The sequence below is a fragment of the Protopterus annectens genome, chromosome 5.part1 (genome assembly GCF_019279795.1).
Source record: "Protopterus annectens isolate FY-2018-M chromosome 5.part1, PAN1.0, whole genome shotgun sequence".
NCBI classification, from domain to species: domain Eukaryota; kingdom Metazoa; phylum Chordata; order Ceratodontiformes; family Protopteridae; genus Protopterus; species Protopterus annectens.
This window is the reverse complement of record NC_056736.1, coordinates 540,397,966-540,419,194: the sequence shown is the minus strand read 5'-3', so window position 1 is coordinate 540,419,194 and position 21,229 is coordinate 540,397,966. Positions and strand designations below refer to the sequence as shown.

The 21,229-nt window shown below is 37.9% G+C and overlaps 1 protein-coding gene across 1 annotated transcript in view; it reads right to left on the bottom strand.

Annotated features, from left to right (window-relative positions):
- Nucleotides 1-4,730: 4,730 nt before the first annotated feature.
- Nucleotides 4,731-21,229, bottom strand: part of MLNR (motilin receptor) — a 373,900-nt gene continuing 357,401 nt past the window's right edge. The window contains exon 2 of the mRNA XM_044072872.1: nt 4,731-5,023. Coding sequence (XP_043928807.1) covers nt 4,731-5,023 — 293 coding nt within the window. The remainder of the gene's footprint in view (nt 5,024-21,229) is intronic.

Sequence of the window (21,229 nt, the reverse complement as noted above, 5' to 3'; positions counted from 1 at the left end):
TCTCTCTAGGCTGTTTTCTGCATACAGTTTAATGCTGCTTGTCAAGTTGATATAACTCCTAAAAGATGTAGTTTCCATCAGCAAGACCTGCAAGTAATCTACAAGTTTTGAGTAGTCTTATTTTTGCCTTATTGGTGCTAATATGTCTTTTACAGAAGTCTTTTTATGCTGGTATCAATAATAGCAAAATCCCAAGTTCCTTTTCCAGCTTATATTATTTTTTTTGGGAGCTGTGCCTGTTCTGCATATGCTGTGTTAAATTATCCATTAATATATACACCGTTCTTATGACAGCTGTTTTTTTATATACACATTAATGCATACATCGTTCTTATGACAGCTATTTTCTTATATACATATTAATGCATACATCGTTCTTATGATAGCTGTTTTTTTATATACTTTCTTTTATCATTACTCTTCTTTAATGCACCTATAGTGTAGGTTAATTGCTGATTTATAAATTATTTTATTTAAAATATATTTTGTTGTAAATTCATTTGACTTGGGTTTCTCTTCAAACCACTCTGGTGGCACTGAGTGATAAAGCCCTGACTATGACGTAGACAACCTGGGTTCAGTTAGTGGCTCTGGTGACTGATGGAGTGGCAGGGAGGGATGGAGGTTACCATCCCTGTGTGGGTTTATGGACCTATGGGTGTCTCCTCCATCAATTCCTGGTGGAGGCCGGGGATGACATACTGGTAGGCATGCCTAGAACAGGGGAATAAGGTAGAGATATGGATGAGCTGCGGAGGCAGGGTAATAACCTGCACGTCTTCATTGCTTGCCCACCCCTTGGGCATTCCTTTAGATCTGCAATGGGGTAAATGGGCAGGTCATACAATAAACCCCCCTCCAAGATGGCTGCAAGGGCATGCTGAGCCCCTGGGATGCCTAAGGTTCCATGACTGCCCCCAGCAATACAGAAATAAATCTGGAGGACAAGAAGATAGCTGGTAGACCCAGTGTGGACAGGCCACTGGGGTGCTGGTCTGGTACCAATGAAAGAAAGGAGGGAAAAAAACTGTTTTCTCTTCTTGCCCAAAAGCTGTCCTTTTTTTAGCTTCCAGATAGGTGACAATGATTTGTCTCTGCAGCATCTAAGGTTGGCACAAACATACAAGGCAGTGGAAATTTTCAAAGTGTATGAAGCATGCTTCTCTAACTTTTATTCAGATCGATTAGAAAAAGCACTATAGCATATTTACAGCTCAGTGCAGCTTTTTATTTGTGATTCACAATTTAAACATAATATAATGATACATTTTGGGTGCTCTACATATCTAAAATGTTTTAAGCAATACCTCATTTTTAATATTAAAACTTTACCTTTTGCTATAGACTGAGTTGGGAGACCCCCCCCCATATCCCTCTGACTTATATAAATTAACTCCATGGTCACAAAACAGTGAGGAAAAGTGCCAAGATTAACATTTGTTGAAAGTGGTTTTCAGTTATATTGGTTGTCAGTGATGTCCATTAAATAACTGTCAGTGATTCGCCTGATTTCCTTTTTGATAAGGCTATTTAGGTATTTTGAAAAGTGATTTGGGGGGTCAGTTATAAGTTGTGATGCAGTGACAAAATGTGCTGTTAGGTGTAATATCGTCAGAATGCATGCTGAATTGCTATTTTTTTTTTCTGAAGAAGTCAGGAATGGAATGGGCTGAGCCTGTTTTAATCTACTGGAGTTTAACAGCTGCTGCACTCAAGGCCAAAATGTTGTACTCTTTCTTGTTCGGCAGTAGAGTATAATCTTTTGCTGTTCATTGATGTTTGCATTGGTACAACTCCTGGCCTTTTTGAATACATTAAAAGAGCATTCATTCTATTTTTATGGTATTGATACCACAGTTAGGATTTATGAGACACCTAAATCTCAATATCTGATGCAATCAAATGTAAAAAACTTGATTTGGCAATAATGTTTTAGTAAGATTTGCAGGATGGCTAAAAAGACACACGTGAAACACTTGATTACAGAGTCTAAATAAACAGCGAATGGAGGAATTCTGCAGGTTATTAAGTTTACGACTGAATGAATTGTCAAGTATGGAATCCTGATGTTAGTGGAAAAAGAGGAGAGGTGTGTTTTCTGTATCTTACCTAGATGCTATGTATCTCACCTAATACCTTAATATTTTACAATAACATTTTTTTAAACATGCAGTCTGTAAAGTCAGAAGTTACAGTCATTTAGCATGAAATTGTATTATGTTTGGCATATACTTGTCTTTATATGAGAAAAACTAGCAGATCTACATAAAATAAAGTGTCAGGCATATTGATCTGAAGCATTTCAAATTGGCATTGTACAGATTTGATTCATCAGTGTTACTAAGAAATGTTTATTGCTATCATTACTAGTAATATTGATACTTATTTTGCCATAGTTATTATATCTTATTCACAATGAAATTATATATTTATGTAAAGATTTGAAACAATATATGCAATTTCTCTTCCTGTAGATGAGGGAAAACTCTGAAAAGATGAAATAGATACATTATAAAATTTTGAAGCAAAAAATTTCTGATGTAAAATGAGACGTGTTTTTCCTGAAAAAGGTTAGCCACCAGAGCATTTAGTTCCTTTCAAAGTTGTTGACAGAAGTACTCATTATGAGTGCCCACATTCAGAAAATACATTTCTGTGCTATAATACTTAAATGAAATGGCATTTAACAAGTGGATGAGTCAGATAAATATCAACTTATGTGATCCTTTATCTTAATGTAAATAACCATATGTTTGCAGGAGCTGCAGAGCTGATGCACATTTGATAAAGCAGTATAATCACATTTAGTGATGGTAATTTTTATCTATGGGTTTACTCCATCCTATACACAATTTTCTTCTCTTCATTTCATTTATTTAATTTGTCTGATGTCAGAAGAAGACTATTAAACTTTCCAATCTGTATTTAAACTGTTTAATAGCTTAACCGTCTGTTGCCATCCACCTTTCTGAGCTTCTAATTATATGTTTTTTAATGGTTTATTGGATTTTCTGTCTTCTACTCATACGTCCCATGACTGAGCAATCCTACCTAAAAAACAAATCACATATCTTGAAAAAAGTATGTTCCCACTGTAAATGATATTGTACTATTTTATATACCTTTCCAATTCATTATAATTTCTCCGACAAAGTTTTTTGTGCTCATATAATATCTCCTTTGTCTCTTCTCTCATAAAACAAAAGTCACAATTACTTTACTTAGCAATGAAAATAGCAGCTCCCAACAGAGTGAACACCTCTCGGGTTAAAAATAAAGATGAAAGACAAATACTAAATAAATAACCTGAGAGGTGACCACGGAACCATTCAAACGCCAGGTTATTCTGTTGTCCAAATGTAGATATGAGTTAGATAATCCAAATGAAAAAAAACAATAAGCGTAATGCCAACATTTTAAAATAAAACAGACAGTATTTTATTAAAGCATGCTATCGGTAAGCATTTTCACTAAGGCTTCGTCAGACATTGGCATTACTCTTATTGTTTTTTTCATTTGGATTATCTAACTCATATCTATGTTTGGACAACAGAATAACCTGGTGTTTGAATGGTTCTGTGGTCACCTCTCAGGGTATTTATTTAGTATTTGTCTTTCAACAATTACTTTACTTAGATTACATTTTTCCCCAAGTCAGTCACACTTTTCTGGTTAATCTTTTCCAAACATTGCTCAGTAATTGTATATATTTTCTTAAATGATATTCATTCAGTTTTATTTACATTGCTCTATCATATTACTTGCTGTTTGTCAACTACTTAAGACTTATTTTTCTTTCTGCTTCACTCTGTCACCTCTGTACTTCATGTATGCTTTCTTTGATGATGATGATTGGCTAGTAACTGTTATTAACATTCCTCTGTGCCTCATCCTTCTTCTCTTTCTTTCTGATCTTCTCTACTACAGTCTTACTGTACGTTCACTTCTGTTTTTTAGTTTAATCATACCTTTCTAAACAAAATAATATAATTACTTCCCACCATCCTTCTCTTTTATCTGTTCTGCCTTTTCTTGAATATCTCTGTTTATGTATTGTTATCCTTGTATGTAACTCTACTGCATGAGCTTATATTTTGTATAGTTTGCTACTTGCAACAACCTTTATTCTGTATGGAGCTTTCCCCCTGGGCCTTCACTGAAAAATGGTTTGTGCCCATTGTGACTTTTCCGGTCAACAAACATTAAATAAAATAATCAATAAATAAAAATGCTGAGGCCAACAGTTTGTACAGAAAGTGTGAACAATAAACAAACAAAAACATTTTCTTTGGAAGGACACAGGTACTCCATACCGTTCCTGCATGGAGATTATGAGTCCCTAAATGTTTATATTCCAACCCATTTCATTGCAGGGGAACCAAAATCCATCTGTTGATCTTTAACTCCTGGCCTAGTTATATCAGCATTTGCACAGACATGACAAAACATACAAGTCACCCTTTGATTACTGTCAAGAAGCACATATGCTTAATAGCTTCTTTAATACCCATTATCACATGCTTGTACCGAAGCTTTACTATGCAGAAGACAGTTTTTTTTCTGGTTATGAAAGCAGGCAATTTGTATTATTGGCATTCACTAGTACAACAAGTTGAACTACTGTTTGTAGATGTGCCTGTGCTATGTTCATCCAGTCAATCTTCAAGGGTTATGTTTCCTTTAGTCATTTTAAGAAATAAGTTTATAGAATATTAATTAATGCAGTCTTCTTATATAGTGGTGCTCACTTCAGTACTGATAGCAGTTTCCTCCCTAGAAATAAGAAAATGCCTCCAACTTGACCGACTGGAGAGCATGAGTTTATGGGCTGCAGTTCTGTACTTTTTGGAGAGCAGGTTGTAAAGTATTGGGTTGATGGAGGCACTCAGATAGAAAAGTTGCATGGATATCATATTGAAGTACTGACTGAAGTAAACCATTGAGATACTGTCAATTGTGCAGAAGATGATCCTGCCAATGTGGAATGGTAGCCAGCAAATAGCAAACGCCAAAACAACCACAACTGTAAAACAAATGAAAAATGTCAGGACAATAATAAGAGGCAATACAATGGATATGCATTTGGTCTACAAAAATAAATACAGTGGTTTCAGACAAGATCAGAATACTGAATCAGATTTTAACTCTCACTTTCAGACATAACTTTCTCTGAACAATAAATACTTTTCAAGATCCTATTATTCCACACATCTCATATGTCATAATAAAGGACCTTTTTAAGTACAGAAATACACCAAAACAAAAACTGAACCTGAGCATCCATGGAATCAGTGTAGCTGTGCTTTATGAAAGCAACAAAACACAAGCTTTAAATCTGTAATTACTATTTTTCAAGCTGTCAAGCTCCTGCATGTTTTAATAGTTATTTCCATATTATACATTAGAGTACAATACTAGTTCTTTATATTTTACACAGTATCCACACTGTCTCCACCTTAATCCTTCCCAGTTTAATTTCTATCCCAATAATAATCTACACTTAGAACTACAAATTGCAAAATCTTTCACTATATAGTAACAGAACCCTCTAAATAAGTAAAATTACTCAAATTCTTCCACCCCCTAGTCTTGACAGATCTTTCCTTTGTATCAAGAATAAACTACCCACCTCTTTGCATCATCTATATCTACAATAATCTCAGCAAGCTCTCCTTTGGTTCAAAAGTCCCTAATCTGTAAGCATTCACAGTAGTTCACAGATATGAGGGTCTACTAATCACAAGCAAAGATTTAAAGCTTGAAGCCATTTGTGAAGAAAATGAAAACACTGTCATATGTGTTAGTATGTCTGGCAGGAGATTTTTGTATATTCTCAGATTAACTTGTATTGTTTGCCAGCATGTCTAATTGTGCAAATACATTTTTTAAAATGTTGAGTATTTCCCTGTTTATACAAAATGTTTAAAGAATCTGTCAGTGTTTTGATACATTTCTAATTGCACATGTTTGTGAGGGAGATTCTAAAGTACAAACTGTCTGTGGAGAATCAGCTGATCAGTTCTAAAGTACAAAGTCTCTGTGGAGAATCAGCTGATCAGTAGGTGATGTCATTAGAATGCTCCTGGTTGCTATGTGATTATTTAAACAGATGACTGACAGGAAAAATAACTTTTTCAAACAGCTGATTGTTATTTCTAAAATAAGACAGTTGGGACTGTTAACCTAGACTAGAAAAGAGACTGCTGAAGTCATTTGAAGGGCAGTTAGTTACGAGTTGCAGTCAGTTACAGTGCTGTGCAGTGGATATCTGAAAAAAGACTCACCAAAAACTGTAAACCTGCCTTTGCCTTGCTGTTATATTTTAGATTAGATCAGGGATGGTATTCTCTAGGTAGACTAGGAAAGTTTAGTTATTTAGATAGAGTTGTTTTCTAAAATGATGGACTTCTATTCTACAGTTTCATTTTACATTTCTGGTGATTGAATTCTGGTGTTTCTTGAAAATTATTGATTTACATTCTTGTAATCATTTTACTTATTATTAAATGTTTTTCATTACTTTATACTGTGGATGGACAATCAGTGTGTTCTTTAGAGATTCGAGAGTGTTTATGCCTGTTTGATACTCCCGGGTCATCTCGAATGCCTGGCTGCTTCTGGCCATAGTTATCATTTATTTTGATATTTAATTTTTAATAATTGATCACCCTTTGAAGGGTGTGTAGCCCTGTCTGTCTCTGGTGGCAGCATTTACCATTTGTATTGGGTGGGAACACAGCTGAAAATCTGTGTCAGTTTTCCCATAAGTGTTAGAGTGTGTGAGATTTAAATTTATTTTGAGTGTGAGTGAGTCAGAGGTCTTAAACTGGAACACATTGCTCTGAAGTGTATGACAAGGGATTACATTTGGGGTGGACATAGTTATACAGTCCAGTCCCAGGAAATAGAAATATCTTCCTGTTGTGCTCGTAAGGGAAATTGTGGAATTTTACTCTTGTGTGATCTGTGCCCTGGTGTTTTCTGTATCACTGCCACACAACAGTCAGTGGTGAGGACTGATGCTCCTTAATTACTGACCTTGGGTTTTAAGTTGGTGACATCACATTATTGTGGCAGTCTGTGAGATATTAACCGAACGTAACATTATTGTTGGCAGCTTTGTGGGATTTTTAATTGGATTTCAGTAGCCCGTGGGTAGTTGTCATTAAGGTATGCACTCTTGACAGGCTGCTGGTAAACATTCAGAATTTCAATCCACCACATTTTTATTTATTTATTTTTTAGTTAGACAGTCAGGGATAGTAGGCAAGGATGTTAGCTAAAGATTTTATCAAGCTGACAAAGATCCAGTTGGCTAAGGAGTGTGAAGCCAGAGGATTGGTGCATGCTAACCTGACCAAGGAAGCAATGATTTCAGCCTTGGTTGCAGCCACAGCTCAGACCAGCCATTCGGAGGATATCCAGTTTGGTGTTGGTGATGAGCATCCTGCAGAGATGGGACAGTCCACATTTTCTTCAGAGGACCTGAGAATCCATCTGGAGTTAAGGAGATTGGAACTGGAGGCTGAGGAGAAGTGGCGCCAATATGAACTGGAGGCAGAGAAGCAAAGGTGACATCTAGAGACTGAGGAGAAACTGTGCCTGGAGACCCAACGTCTGGAAGCTGAGAAGAAACAGCATCAACATGAATTGGAAACCAAACGTCTTGAACTGGAATCAGCAGAGAGACTGAGGTGTTTTGAAGCTGAGGACAACAAGAGACAGTGGTGGCATGAAATGGAGCTTCAGACCCTTTGAGAGGGTCATGGAGGTAATGGGGAAGGCAATAACTAGACTCCAGAAGCTGCAAAGGTCAGTAAACCTTTTCCTTCAGTACAGGGATGGGGATGGCTTTGATAGTTTTATTCATATTTTTGAGAGGGTATGTAGACAATATGATGTTGACCATGAGCTCTGGGTTCGGCTCCTGACTCCCTTACTCCATGGTAAAGTTGTTCAGGCTGCACCAAAGTTAAATTATGTAGATTGTTTGAATTATGACAAAATGAAATGTTGCTTGCTTGACTGTTTCAAACTTACACCTGAGGCATATAGAAAAAAGCTTTGTGAACATAGACACAAGGCAGATGAAAGTGTACGTGATTATATTGCTGACTTAAGTACTTACTTTCACAGTTGGGTGAGTGTGTGTCAGATCACCACTTTTGAGGGACTGGCAGACCTTTTGGTGTGGGAACAAGCCCTCAGTACATTGCCTGATGACATGAGAGTCTGGTTAGCAGACAGTGAGTATAACTCTGCAAAGGAGTTGTGAAGAAAAGGGGATTTCTACTTAGCAAGCAGAGCACCACTGCATAAGAAAGGGATACCCAGTGCTGAGCATGGACATAAGAGAACCCATGGGGGGGGCAGTCAAAACTACTCCTAACAGAGTACACCAGTAATGGGTGAAATTACTAATCCAAGTGCACAGTTCGGGATTAGATGTTTCAAGTGTAACCAGAGGGGGCACATAGCAGCCAAATGTCCATCGAGACAAGGTGAAAAACAGGAGGCGAGGGAATCAGTAAGTATGAATGACAAACTACCAGTGGTAAGTTGTTTAGAAACAACTAGGGTGGCAAATTATCATCAAAATTGATATCCTATCTTAGTAGATGGTAAACAGGTAACTGCTAAGAGGGACGCAGATTCTGATATAACCACTATGAGGCCTGCAGTGGTTAGAGAAGAGCAGTGCTTGCTTGGGCAGTCCACTCCAGCCAGAGTGTTGGGAGGGACCCTGTTCCAAATACGTTTGGCTAGGGTTCATCTTGATTTGGGAGGGTGGAAGAGGAAGCAAGCAAGTAGTCGTGTTTGAGGATATTCCTGCAGATGTCCTGATAGGGAATGACTTTGATGATGCAGTACCTTGTGTACATGCAGTGCCACACAGCCAGGCTTGGAGAAAGGCATGTAGGTCTGGTAGTCTGGGAGAGACCCAGAAAGATCTCATACCTGAAGCTGGGACTGGTGTGGTGGCTGTTTTAGAGAAGGTGCTATCTGGCAACAGTAAGTCTTAATGTGAGCTACAGCTGCTGGTGGGTACTGATGTTCCCTTGGACATGGTGACTGTGAGGACAGAGGTGAGTGGGGATGCCCAGAGTGACAGCGAGGTGCAGCTGTCAGACGTGACTAGGCTTCCTGCAGAAGGGGAGCTGGGGAAGGTCACAAAGGTAGAGTTGAGACAGGCTCAGCTTACAGCTCCTATGTTACCAAGCTTGAGGGAGATGGCTAAGGAGGCACCTGAGGCTCAAGGAAGAGGGGAGTCTGTATACTGGAAAAAGGTTTGTTGTATAGACAGTGGGCTCCTGGAGGTGGGCTTGACAGTGCAGAAGTATGGCAGTTGGTAGTGTCTGGAGCTTACCATCTACCACTTTTAGCCATAGCACATGACATTCCTTTCTCAGGTCATATGGGCATAAGACATACTAAGACATGTATTATGCAAAATATCTATTGGCCTGGGATTGTGGGGGATGTGGTAGGATATTATAGGACTTGTGAACAATGCCAAAAAGTTGGTAAAGCAGGGTACAAGGCTAAGGCTCTGTTAATGCATCTGGTTGTTATCAAAGAGCCATTTCAGAGAGTGGCCCTGGATATTGTGGGACCCCTGAGTACTCCAAGTTCTACAGGAAAGAAATACATCTTGGTGGTAGTAGACTATGCTACCAGATATCCTGAGGCATTGGATCTGTCATCTGTTGAGACAGAGAAGGTGGCAAATGCTTTGCCAGACATCTTCAGCAGAGTAGGTTTTCTATGGGAAATATTGACTGAGTGAGGTGCCAACTTCATATTAGACCTGCTGAATTGTCTGTGGAAGTGTTGTGGGGTGAAACATCTAAAGACCACCCCCTACCATCCCTAGACTAATGGTCTTGTGGAGAAGTTAAACCTGACATTGAAGACTGTGCTGCGGGCATTTGCAGACCAGTTTAGAAGGGAGTGGGACAAGTGTTTTCCCCATCTGTTATTTGTGTACAGGGAAGTACCACAGGAATCTACAGGTTTTTCACCCTTTGAGTTGTTATACAGGCATAGGGTGAGGGGGCCTTTAGATTTAATTCGAGACCAGTGGGAAGATGAGAGTGAATCTCACAAGGAGTCTGTTGTGGCTTATGTTCTCAACTTTCAGACAAGACTTAAGGAGCTCATGGGTTTAGCTCAAGAGAACCTAGCAGTGGCCCAGCAACAAAAGAAGGTGTGGTATGACAGGAATGCTCGAGCCTGAGAGTATGCTGAGGGACAGAAGGTGATGGTACTTATTCCTGTTAGACATAAGTTACAAGCAACTTAGGAGGGGCCCTTTGAGGTGGTGTTGAAAATCAATGACATGAACTACATGGTAAATTTGGTATGTAGGAGACAAGGGCACAAACTGTACCATGTGAATATGATGAAACCCTATCATGACAGGGAGGGACTAGTATTGTGCATTTGTAGTGGATGGCAGGAAGAGTCTGAAAGGGATATGGTAAGCAATCTTTTAAGTGAGGCTAGGATTAACACCTCTGTGGAAGAGATCACCATATTGCAGCAGTTAACTCCTAATCAAGTCCTGGAGATAAAATGGTATTGCAGGAATTTGGGGATATGTTCACAGAGAAATCTGGATGTACTGACTTGGTGCAGCACCATGTGGGCACAAGACCCCAAAAACCTATTAAGCTGGTTCCTTATAGAGTACCTGAGAGAGTGAAGCAGATTCTGAAAGAAGAAATAAGGGAAATGCTAGAACAGGGGGTAATTCAAGAGTCTAACAGTATCTGGGCTTCCCCAGTAGTGCTAGTACCAAAGAAGGATGGGAGTGTGAGATTCTGTGTAGACTACCAGAAAATAAATAGCTGCATGGAGTCAGATGCCTACCCCATGCCTAGAACAGCTGGGTGGGGGCTGTGTCTGACCACTATTGATTTGACTAAGGGATACTGGCAGGAACCCTTGACTTCTACTGCTAGAGAAAGGTCAGCTTTTGCAATCCCTTATGGATTGTATGAATTTACTAGGATGCTATTTGGAATGGAAAATACCCCAGAAACTTTACAGAGGCTGGTAGACTGTATCATGGTAAGAGCAGGGGAATATGCTCTAGCATACTTGGATGACATTGCTATTTACAGCCATTCCTGGCAGCAACATCTTCATCATGTTAGGGAGGTCTTGGATAGATAGTAGGGCAAGTGGGTGTGGCAGAGGTCACTTACTTAGGACACAAAGGGGAAATGGTAAAATTAGGCCAGAACCTGTCAAGGTGGAAGCTATTCAAGCGTGACCAGTTCCTGTTACTAAGAAACAAGTGAGAGCATTTCTAGTGGCAGCAGGGTACAATAGAAAATTTGTGCCCAATTACAGTACCATAGTTGCACCCCTTAGTGACCTAACTAGGAAGAATAAAGTGGACAAGGTAGTGTGGACCACAGATTATGAACAGGTATTCTAAAAACTTTTGGAAAGACCCCCAGTATTAGCCATCCCAGATCACAATAAAGAATATATTGTACAGGTAGATGTTTCAAATTATGGGGTGGAGGCTGTACTTAACCAAGTTTCCACAGAAGGAGAAGAGCACCCAGTGGTATATCTGAGCCATAGACTCCAACCTGGAGAGGAGTGTTATGCAGCCATGGAGAAAGCACGTTTTGCCATAGTGTGGATATTGCAAAAGCTGCAGCCCTATCTTTGTGGGAGAAAATTCACTGTACTCACAGATCATAACCCTTTTAACATGGCTTAATAGGGTCAGTAAGCAAAATGCCAAGTTACTGAACTGGAATCTGGATTGCAAGCATATGATATGACCATACAACATTGCAGTGGGTTTAATAATGCCATTGCAAATGGATTGTCCAGGGAGTGAGTTAATATTCCCAGGTAGATCCCATTTTCTCAAGCATCAGTTTTGAAGGGTCACTTGAAAATTATGCTTGAGTCATTGGGGGGGGGGGGGAGAAAAGTGAAGAAAATGAATACACTGTCATCTGTGTTAGCATGTCTGGCAGGAGATTCTTGTATATTCTCAAATTAACTTGTGTTGTATGCCAGCATGTCTAATTGTGAAAATGTAAATAAGTTTTTAAAATATTGAGTATTTCCCTGTCAGTACAAAATGTTTAAAGAATCTGTCAATGTTTTGATACATTTCTAATTGCACATGTTTGTGAGGGAGATTCTAAAGTACAAACTGGAGAATTAGCCAATCAGTAGGTGATGTCATTCGAATGTTCCTGGTTGCTATGTGATTATTTGAACAGATGATGGACAGGAAAAATAACTTTTTCAAACAGCTGATTGTTATTTTTCAAAATAAGACAGTTATGACTGTTAACCTGGAGTATAAAAGAGATTGCTGAAGTCAATTGAAGGGCAGTTATTAACAGTTGCAGTCAGTTACAGTGCTGTACAGTGGATACCCAAAAAGGACTCACCGAAAACTGTAAGCCTGCCTTTGCCTTGCTGTTATGTTTTAGATTAGATCAGGGACAGTTAGAGTTACCACCTGTCCCACTTTGCGAGGGACAGTCCCTCTTTGGATAGTTGTGTCCTGGAAAAAATTGAAAAAATGGCAAATGTCCTGAGATTTTAGGACAAAAATATTTCCTATATTTTATGTAATAGTTGCATAAAACAGTTATTCTGTATCTGAAACACCTAAATGTTATAAGAAACAGAATACACAACTAAAATGGTACAAGAATAAGGTTTTATTTAGGCAAAAAAGTGAAGTTCTGTCCATTGTACTGGTCGTGAGGATGTTTCGTCCTGCAAAATCTGACGTTTGTACCAAAAATGTCCCACTTTGGGCATTTGAAAAGGTGGCAACCCTAGGAACAATATTCTATAGTTAGATTAGAAAAGTTTAGTTATTTTTTTTTGTTCTAAAATGATGGACTTCTATCCTACAGTTTAATTTTACATTTCTGGGGATTAAATTCTGGTGTTCATTGAAAATTATTGATTTACATTCTTGTAATCATTTTACTTATTATGACATGTTTTTCATTACTTTATATTGTGGCTGGACAATCAGTATGTTCTTTAGAGACTGGAGAGTGTTTATGTCTATTTGATACTCCCCAGGTTACCCTGAATGCCTGGCTGTTTCATTTATTTTGATATTTGATTTTTAATAATTGACCAACTTTTGAAGGGTGTGTAGACCTGTCTGTCTCCGGTGGCAGAGTTTACCATTTTTATTGGGTAAGGGACACAACTGGAAATCTGTGTCAGGCTTCCTATAAGTGTTAGAGTACATGAGATATACATTTATTTTGAGTGTGAGTGAGTCAGAGGTCTTAAACTGGAACACATTGCTCTGAAGTGTATGATAAGGGATTACATTTGGGGTGGACAGAGGTATATAGTCCTGTCCCAGGAAACAAAGCATCCTGTTGTGCTCTTAAAGGAAATTGTGGAATTTTACTCTTGTGTGCTCTGTGCTCTGGTGTTTTCCGTGATGGTCCAACACTGGAGTCAGTGGTGAGGATTGAGGCTCCTTAATTACTGGCCCTGGTATTAAGTGGGGGACATCACATTACTGGTGGCAGTCTGGTGGGATATTAACCAGATGTCACACCATTAGTCTACATAGCCTAGTAAGTAAGAAAACCTTGCCACAGTCAATGCAATCTAGCTTAAATTAGAAACCTGTCTTCCATCAACACTAGGCCAGGATTACCACCTATTCAGAAGTTTCAGGCCCAGCAAATGAACAGGGGGAGGATTCATTATGCACATAACTTTCATCATGCAACACAATCTTTAATGGATGCTCTGTGGATGTAGGATAGGTAATCATCTAACATTCTTAAAGGTGATTTCTACTTCCTCTCAATCTCTTCTTCAAAAACAGTTGAGGACATGCTAGAAGCCACATCCTCAAAAATTAAATGCCCAAATCCCACAGCATTATTGTTTTAAGATACTTTACTATCCAATTGAACCCAAAATCTCAGCACTCAGCTACTCTTGGAGTTACTCTGTAGTAGATAGGCTATGCAAAAGCCTTTTTCTCTATGGGAAACCTCTTCAGTTTCAGTCCATACAATGTTAGCAATCTAAACCTGAGGCTTTGGTAACTTGCACTGAGTAAGATAAATCACATTCTGAGCTGCAGTAAAGGTTGCCCAGGATATCTGTACATCCCATCCTAAGAAATTAGACACTCTTCTCTACTCATTAATGTCTATCTAAACTAAGCCCTGCATCTCAACACCAACTTAACTCAAAGCTGTTATAGTACCCCCAGCCTCCTAAATTATTCCTGTCTAAGCTATGGACCAGTTCCGCACAACTTCTGTAGCCAGCCAATTGAGATTATAAGGATTGTGTCATGTTTTCTGACAATCATCATTTACTCAGCATAACACAGTATGTGAGAGATGTACATATATGATAACATTGGAAACTAAAACCTTGCACATTTAGAGCACTGGCATCATGATCATCAGCAGTACACCATATAAACCACACCTCATCACACAGTACACATCACACCTCATCACACAACACACCTCATCATACACCACATAAACGACACAGCATCACACACCACACACACCACCTCATCACACCACATACACCACACCTCATTGCAGACATCATGCTACACATAATCATTCATATGTTGAGGAGGTTCTAAAGATTAACTTGCCTAAATCTCAAACACCTCTGAAATGCAAAGCACCCTCAGCAACACTATTCACCTGTTAAGCCTAACACCTCGCGTAGCACAAGGATTCCCAGAATCATGGATGTTAATTCCATAAAGAACAAGTAATCTCCATGGTATCCCCGAAGTCTCAAAACAACCCACTAAAGTGTAGTGGGTCTAAAAACAAAACAGTGCAAGAAACTTCTCTGTGTGGAAGATTTTCAGTCCGTATATTTCAAGTTAATCACTGTATATCAATCAGATCAGACAATAGTAGTAGAAGTAGTGAACATAAACTCGTCAAGTCAAAAAGTAATAATAGAAAATATATAATTCTACAGCATTACTAAGTATTCAAAAGTAAATTTTCTAACAGGAATCTTGAATAAAACATCATAGTGCAAGTAATCCAAGCAAGGCAGGCAGTCTGTTTCCAGTCGAAAATCCTTTAAGTACATAGACAAGCGATCCAAGTAAAACAAAAATAGAGTAATAATTTCCTCACAAGCTTTCTAAATATATATATAATTTTTATCAGGCATGGGAGTGGTTTATTGTGCTGTAAAACAAAGTGTTATTGGTACACATGTTAAATTCACATCCCTTCCCCCATCAGTGTGACATTCGAGCTGGTCCTGCCCTACCTAGTAGCTGTTATAATAATATATAGCCCTAATGTACTTTAATGGTACATCTTATTTAACCAAATTATTAAGTAGATTATTAAGTCTGTGATTTTATACAAGGAAATATACTACATGGCTGGAAATATATCAACCTTAGTTCATTTTGATCAAAATTATATATAAATATATACATATACATTTTGCATGTAAAAATCAGTTTCTATTTTCATAACCTATTGTTAACAAAGATCACTTTCGTCCTTCTAGACTTCTTCAGGTCTGTGTACAAGAACCCTAAAAACCTATATAATTGTATAATTAGTTACTATTGTTATTACCATCATTTTGAATAAAGTGGAAAAAAGAGAACCAGAAAAAAATAAAAATAATATATGTATGATGATGGAAACAAAATATACACTTAAATTTCAAATGATTTAAAATGGTATTTAAAACCAATTTGTAGAAAAAAATAAAATAAAATACAATTAGTCATGTAAACAATGTGGCAATTTTCTAAGTTCCAGTGCACTTTTAATTGAATAGTAGTAGTTTAGTCCAGGCTTTCTAAAAGAGTTCAGCTTTAATTGCCACATGAGTTCATGTTTCTCCAGAATATTCAGGATGTCTCCTTCAAGATCACCCATGTCTATGCGATCCAGGATCTGGAACTTAAAACCCGTGTGTCTTTTATGAAGAGAATGGTGTTTGGCTAGTGCATTATTTTTACATCCAGAGCGGATTTGCACTGTGCCCTGTAAATTACTTTTTTAGTGTTGCAGTCACCCCCTGCACTGGTTTTAATGATCTTCTTTAAATAAGGGCAATAAAAACTATCACCTTGCTGTATAAATATACAAAATGTACAATTAGTTTCACATCTTTTAGTGCTTTTCTCACATGGTCTAGGTTTAAATTCAACAAAACTTCTAATATTCCTGGATTCCTATAAACTAATGATGGGGTCCAGGATGTTTTTTAACATCTGACTTTCATAGCCTCTCACTAGAAAATCATTCTCTAAGTTGTTCAGGTTTCTCAAAAATGGTTCCATCTCTGTGGTAATTCGAGCTAATCTATAGCCTTGGGATTTCACTAGATTATACTTGGTTTTTGTAGGATGTAGACTTTTACTGTGGAGTAATAAGTTAACCCTCGTTGGTTTTCTGAATAGATCAGTGGTGATTCTGTTATTGTTGGTGTCCTTGGAAATCTGCATATCTAAGAAAGTGGTTGAAGTACAGATATGGGAAGAGGTAAACTTCAGGAAGGGGGTTGTTTGATTGAGGTAAGTGATAAAATCTCCAAGCTGCAAGGTGTCACCTTCCCACTCAATAAAGACATCGTCAATAAAACGTAAATAGCATGTGATATGCTGCATGTAGTCTGTGTTGTTTAACACAAAGTCCTCCTCCCATTTGCCGAGGGTTATGTTAGCTATGCTGGGAGCCATGGCAGCCCCCATTGCTATACCAGTTTTTTGTTTGTAGTGTTTGCCATTGAAAGTAAAGAAATTGAAGTCCAGTACAAGATTAATGAGCTTGCTTAACTTTTGCAGTTGTGCCTGTGTACCCTGATTATGTTTCTTAAAAGACTCCATAGCTGCTGTTATACAGTAATTGTAAGGGAGCACTGTGTACAAGAATTCCACATCAATAGTTACCAAAATACTGTCAGCTTCCACTGTAATGTTTTTTATTTTCTTCAAAAAAATCCATTGAATATCTTATGTATGACTTATTCTTTTCTGCTAGAGGTTTCAGCAAGTAATCAAGGTAAATGGCTGTGGCTTCAGTAAGGGAACCTCCACTTGCTACCACCGGTCTATAAGGTGGGTCTTCTCTGTTCTTGTGTGGCTTTTGAGAAACCTGAACAACTTAGAGAATGATTTTCTAGTGAGAGGCTATGAAAGTCAGATGTTAAAAAACATCCTGGAACCCATTATAGAACTGAAAAGGACTGAAGCACCTTCACTCAACCTCCCCAGTAGAAAAATGTTAAGTAATCCCACAGAGAATAACAAATGCAAAAATAGCTGCATCCTGACATACACTTTGGATTATCACAGTATCAAAAATATTATTGAAGAAAACTGGGACATTGTCACAGGAAACCCTTTTCTGATTAACATCTTAGGTGAAGCCCCATCATTTGTTTATAGGAAGGCCAGGAATATTAGAAGTTTTGTTGAATTTAAACCTAGACCATGTGAGAAAAGCACTAAAAGATGTGAAACTAATTGTACATTTTGTATATTTATACAGCAAGGTTTTTATTGCCCTTGTTTAAAGAAGATCATTAAAACCAGTGCAGGGGGTGACTGTAACACTAAAAAAGTAATTTACGGGGCACAGTGCAATGAATGTGATGCATTCTATGTGGGCAAGACTGTAAATAAACTCAAGCGAAGGATTTCATGTCATCTGTCAGAAATCTGCTCTGGATGCAAAAATAATGCACTAGCCAAACACCTTTCTCTTCATAAAAGACACACAGGTTTTAAGTTCCAGATCTTGGATTGCATAGACATGGGTGATCTTGAAGGAGACATCCTGAATATTCTGGAGAAACATGAACTCATGTGGCAATTAAAGCTGAACTCTTTTAGAAAGCCTGGACTAAACTACTACTGTTCAATTAAAAGTGCACTGGAACTTAGAAAATTGCCACATTGTTTACATGACTAATTGTATTTTATTTTATTTTTTCTACAAATTGGTTTTAAATACCATTTTAAATCATTTGAAATTTAAGTGTATATTTTGTTTCCATCATCATACATATATTATTTTTATTTTTTTCTGGTTCTCTTTTTTCCACTTTATTCAAAATAATGGTAATAACAATACTAACTAATTATACAATTATATAGGTTTTTAGGGTTCTTGTACACAGAACTGAAGAAGTCTAGAAGGATGAAAGCGATCTTTGTTAACAATAGGTTATGAAAATAGAAACTGATTTTTACATGCAAAATGTATATGTATATATTTATATATAATTTTTGATCGCAAAATGAACTAAGGTTGATATATTTCCAGCCATGTAGTATATTGCTTTGTATAAAATCACAGACTTAATAATCTACTTAATAATTTGGTTAAATAAGATGTACCATTAAAGTACATTAGGGCTATATATTATTATGACAGCTACTAGGTAGGGCAGGACCAGCTTGAATGTCACACTGATGGGGGAAGGGATGTGAATTTAACATGTGTACCAATAACACTTTGTTTTACAACACAATAAACCACTCCCATGCCTGATAAAAAGTATATATATATATATTTAGAAAGCTTGTGAGGAAATTATTACTCTATTTTTGTTTTACTTGGATCGCTTGTCAGTGTACTTAATAAAGGATTTTCGACTAGAAACAGACTGCCTGCCTTGCTTGGATTACTTTCAAATACTTAGTAATGCTGTAGAATTATATATTTTGTATTATTATGTTTTGACTTGACAAGTTTACGTTCGCTACTTTTACTACTATTGTCTGATCTGATTAATATACAGTGATTAACTAGAAATATATGGACTGAAAATCTTCCACACAGAGAAGTTTCTTACACTGTTTTAATTCCATAAAGCATACATCCACTAAACCAAACATTCTAGTTATAGGTGATGCCATTGCAAGATATACTGATGTACCTCATAACAAGCTGATCAAGGAAAGAATGATGGTTAGTTGCTTGTCTGGTGCCAGGATCCATCAGATCACACACACATTCAAGTCCTTGGCATGACTCAGTCGTGTGGTGTCAGTGACTTGAGACATACCTCCTTGGATTATCTGACACATCAAGGCTGATAAAGCAGCATGATGCAATAGAGATTCTTCATGTCCTGAACCACATATTGACTAGCTATACAACTTCCTCTATAACTGGAGTCGGATCCTGCACTAGGCAATACAGACAACCGCCTAGTGCCCAGTGGCTGGGGAGGGGGCACTCTTGCCAGGAGGCTTCACTGATTAAGAATTAAAAAAATAAATAAATAAAATAAAAATAAAAACTCCACTTGTGAGTGTGGAATATGTTTACATCTATGGTGGCAATGTCTTCTCCTTTAAGGAGGACCATGATGCAGATGTAAACACATTCTGCACTCATGTGAGAAGTTTAAACTAGCCAATGCTGTTTGTGTTTCACTGTTGCAGTCCTGACTATTGGGATTTCCTGCCATGAAAGCCCTTGGCCTGCCCGACTAGCAGACAAATTTCTTTCCGACTCCCAGGCTGGCAGATGTCCTGGACTGATGTCAGTACATTCGGGTATAAAAGTAGCCAGTCTGCGTCATGATACCAGTGTGTTCTTGCCCTCAACTAGGAGGAGCCCTAAGCAGATAGGGGGTTTCCAAAGGAGAACCTGACACAGGAAGGGAGTGAAGGAGGGGTCCTTTGGCTGAGTAGCAAAATAGAATCTTCCTATATAATAGGTTAAGGGGGTTTGTGGGAGGGAAAGAAGACTGCAACAGTGAATAGATTTGAACATCTACATTTATGGTAAGTGTACACAGCTGTACTATGTTCTTTGTGTTTCACTGTTGCAGTCCTGTCTATTGGGAAGATTCCCAAAGCTGAAAGGAGGGAGGAAAGTGCCTAAGGGGAAGAGAGGATGCCCTGCAGGACAGCAGTTAAATTAAACAAGCAACTCAGGTGCTAAATTAAATCTACTAAAGCCAAGTATGAGGTGAAAATAACCACCCAAGCAAAGGACTATCACACTACCTTTTTTAGTCATGTTCATAATCTCAGAAGCACAATACAACTATGTACAGAGCTGATTGTAAATGATGTCATCTACACCAAAGCTGGATATAGCTAACCTACTAGCTGATACATTCAGCTCAAACTGTACCCTTCTCTATCTTCATCTATCTCACATGAAATATGTGAAAGTGGCTCGCCACCAACAATCATGCAAGATCAAGTTCTGAAAGCACTATCAAAAGCAAAAAAATACTGCCTCAATGGGTCCTGACAATATCCCAGGATGCATCTTGAATAGCAGGAAGCATAAAATTATTGGACTGATGTCAGATATATTCATACAGTCAACAAATAAATGGGGACTTTATACACTGTAGTAGCACATCAGTTTGGATGACAATAAACATCAATTTACCCATGCAATATTATATTATTTAAAATAGGATAAAGAAAACGAAAAAAAACACGGAAACCTTGCTCCAGCTAGGAACGGCAGTAATAAAGCTGCTACAGGAACCAAGAAGGAATTGTTCTGGAGCAAGGTTTCCGTGGTTTTTTCGTTTTCTTTATCCAGTTTGTCTATTTTTCGTTGTCTTATATTATTTAAAATAGACTATCTATAAAATCGTCTAGTCTTTAGGGCAGGTTTGATTGGTACCTTTGTACAGGCAATGAAATATTATTTGAAAGAATATAGTAGATATGATGACAAACTCATAGGAGTTGTTAGTACATTTATGAGAATTGTTCTATTTAATAATGTCTTTGCATTTGAGAAAATGTATTATCTGCAAATAGATGTAGAAATTTTAGAAAAATGTATTCACAATCAGGTTATGCACTACTTACTTCAGGAAAACCTACTTACACACACACAACACGGCTTTCATCCCAAACACAGTACCACAACTGCACTAATATCCTTCATAAATACTATATCTCTTGCTCATGAAAACAATAAACTTATCTCTTGCCTGTTCCTGGACCTCTCCAAAACCTTTGACACTGTCTCCCATCCTTTTCTCCTGGCCAAACTAACTAACCTTAATTTCTCTTCTCTTATTTCCTGGTTCTCAAGCTACCTCTCAAACCACCAACAATCAGTCAAATGTCTCTCTGCTCAATCACCCCCCCCCCCACTGTGGAAATGGGAGTCCCCCAAGGATCTATCCTTGGGCCTCTACTCTTTAATATTTTCATCATTCTATTACACACCTCTTGCTCCCA